Raw genomic sequence first — 2,573 nt, 5'->3', positions numbered from 1 at the left:
CTAACGGAGGGACTGGATGAACACGTGTGGGCCGAGGAGACCCTGTCGCTGTAATTATACGTTTACAGTCTGTCTCCCCTAGTGAAACGCGAGTGCCATTAAGAAGGGACTTGGCCTGGCCTGGCCTCCACTGTGTATGCAGCGCCTTTGGGTTTCTGTGACTTCATTGAAAAAAAAAACGTGGACACCCAGAGCCCTGCTGTCTGGCCCATCTGGACATCCGACCCACAGCCCCCTGGTCAAGGCACCACGTGGATGCCGGAGCTGCTAAGTCAGTGAGTGGTTCTCAAACTAGCTGTGTGAAAGCACCAGTTTTCATTCCTAATCTGTCACGGACCAATCATTTTATAAGATAGAAACTAGAAATGTGAAATAAAAAAACAAAGACATAGAATCAAGCCCATAGTTTGTATTACCAGATGAATGACATAAAATTACATTTCAGTAAATAAAATCAGAACATAGGAAAAAAGAGAAATTACTAAAACCATTGAAAGTGAGCAAATCGGCAGATTGATACACAGAGTTGCTACTACCCTCATAACTTTTTGTCATTCAACCATCTTAACAAAGTTATCCGGAAGTAGTATTTCTCCATATTACGAGACTATCAGGAGTCAGCAAGCTACAGCCCACAGCCCAACAGGGCCCCCGGGCTAAAAATGGTTTTCACATTTCAGAAATGGTGGGAAAAAAGTCAAAGAATAAAATAAGATTTTGTGACACATAAAGTTTATAAAATTCAAATTTCAGTGTCAATCAATCAAGTTGAATTAATTCTTATTTATTAAAGTTCCAACAGCCACGCCCACTTGTTTACGTGTCGATTCCAGCTGCTTGGAGACACAAACTATAGCCACAGAGTCCAGGAGCTGCCGGAGAACCCCACATGGTCCTCGGCCTGAATCTTTACTCTCCCGCCACTTACGGAAAACGTTTGCCAAGCCTTGGCCTATGTGAACACTGACAGAACACCGAATCAAAACGTTTAAAGTTTTAAAGTGACTGATGTTTGCTGGTTAATTGATGTCGTCCAAGTTGGATTGACGGCAACACTACCTTCAAGGTATAGTGAATATCTGAACCCTATAACTGAATTTTAGTTGAAAAGCACATTAATAGTTGCATACATTAGGGACATTAGATTTCCTTAGGGAATTGTGACTTTATTTCTCTCCAGTGCTTTTTGCCTCATAGCCCATCGCTTTCTTTTGGTTAATTTTCTCCTAGCGAATCGTTTTTCCGAGCCAACACTTTCGGCCTTTCGGTTATGTTTTTGACGTGTCTCTTCTCTCCTGTGCTCGGCTGTGGGGAAGAGCCTGATATCTGCCCTTCGGTAGTTGCAGAATCTTGGCACATGGCCACCCAAAACAAGGATCGCATTTCCTAGCATCCTCTGCAGCTGGGTGCACCAGGAGGTGAGGAACCCTGCCTAATGGGGTATAATTATGTGGTTCATGCTCTTTGCCTCTTTCTCCTTTGCTCCTGCCTCCAACCTGCCGCCTGGAAAACAAACACACATGGGCACACCCTAGGAATGGCAGAGCATCCAGTAGAAGGAGCTCAGGTCCCTGAAGATCGTACAGATGGATTTCATCTGAGATTTCCTGTGCAGAAAGTCAATTTCTATCCAGTTTAAGGTATTGTTATTGGGAGTCTCTATCATTCACAGGGAACCCAATCTAATATTGATAATTTCATCTGGGACGGAGACTCAGACTTTTAACTTAATCTGTTTATGTTTATTGTCATTTTTAGTTCTTTTTAAAGGATCATTTCTACCTCTGTTTTAATGTTTCCTACGGACTTTGTTTTTCTTTGCTTTTTTTTTTTTCCTTCTTTCCCAGCCTCCTCCTGGCTTAATCAAAAGCTCTTCACTTTCCCCCTCTTCCTCCTCTATTGAGTTCACTATTGAATAGAACATTCTATCTCTATGTATAGTATATTAGTGGTTACCCTTAAACGGTTAAAAAATAGTCTAACGTTTCTTAATCAGTCTATGGCCCTGCTACCCTGAACCAGCCCGATCCCGTCTGATCTCGGAAGCTAAGCAGGGTCGGGCGTGGTTAGTACTTGGATGGGAGACCACCTAGGAAGACCAGGTGCTGTAGGCATGAAACATAAAATTAAGTTACCTTAATCTATCCTCCTCCAGGAAAAACGAGAAAAAGATTTCGGCCTGTCTAAAGTGTCCCCTTCCACCTTCCATTTGTTTTTGTCTATGATTTTAGGCGCTCCTTGTTTTGAAAATCCCCCGAATTAATTTTTTTACTAGTATGGTTTTTTCCCTGACCATCACCTAGTACAGACTCTGCCTTCCTTCTGCGTCGAACGTCCTTCTCGCCGAAGCCTCCCCTCCCGTGAGAGTGCGTGGGTGGGAGGCTTTCGCTTTCCTTTTGTATTCTGCAGTTTCGCTGGGATGCAGCTGGATACACATTTGTTTTTATTTATCCTTCTCTGGCTCCAATGTGTCCCTTCGTTCTGGGCACTTGTGTTTGTGGAAATCTTTAGGGAAAATTTCAGTCATTGTCTCTTTGAAAATGGCCTCAAGTCCACTCTATATTTTTTCCTTC

The 2,573-nt window shown here is 43.0% G+C and overlaps 1 protein-coding gene and 1 pseudogene across 1 annotated transcript in view; one reads left to right on the top strand and one right to left on the bottom strand.

Moving 5' to 3' along the window:
• Nucleotides 1–538: 538 nt before the first annotated feature.
• The window catches only part of CABP4 (calcium binding protein 4), a 6,089-nt gene continuing 4,054 nt past the window's right edge, over nt 539–2,573 (bottom strand). The window contains exon 5 of the mRNA XM_011381642.1: nt 539–607. Coding sequence (XP_011379944.1) covers nt 539–607 — 69 coding nt within the window. The remainder of the gene's footprint in view (nt 608–2,573) is intronic.
• Nucleotides 1,996–2,114, top strand: LOC111732340 (annotated as a pseudogene).

Source organism: Pteropus vampyrus, unplaced genomic scaffold (assembly GCF_000151845.1).
Source record: "Pteropus vampyrus isolate Shadow unplaced genomic scaffold, Pvam_2.0 Scaffold446, whole genome shotgun sequence".
NCBI classification, from domain to species: domain Eukaryota; kingdom Metazoa; phylum Chordata; class Mammalia; order Chiroptera; family Pteropodidae; genus Pteropus; species Pteropus vampyrus.
The sequence above is the reverse complement of the archived record's forward strand: the minus strand, read 5'-3'. Positions and strand labels throughout refer to the sequence as shown.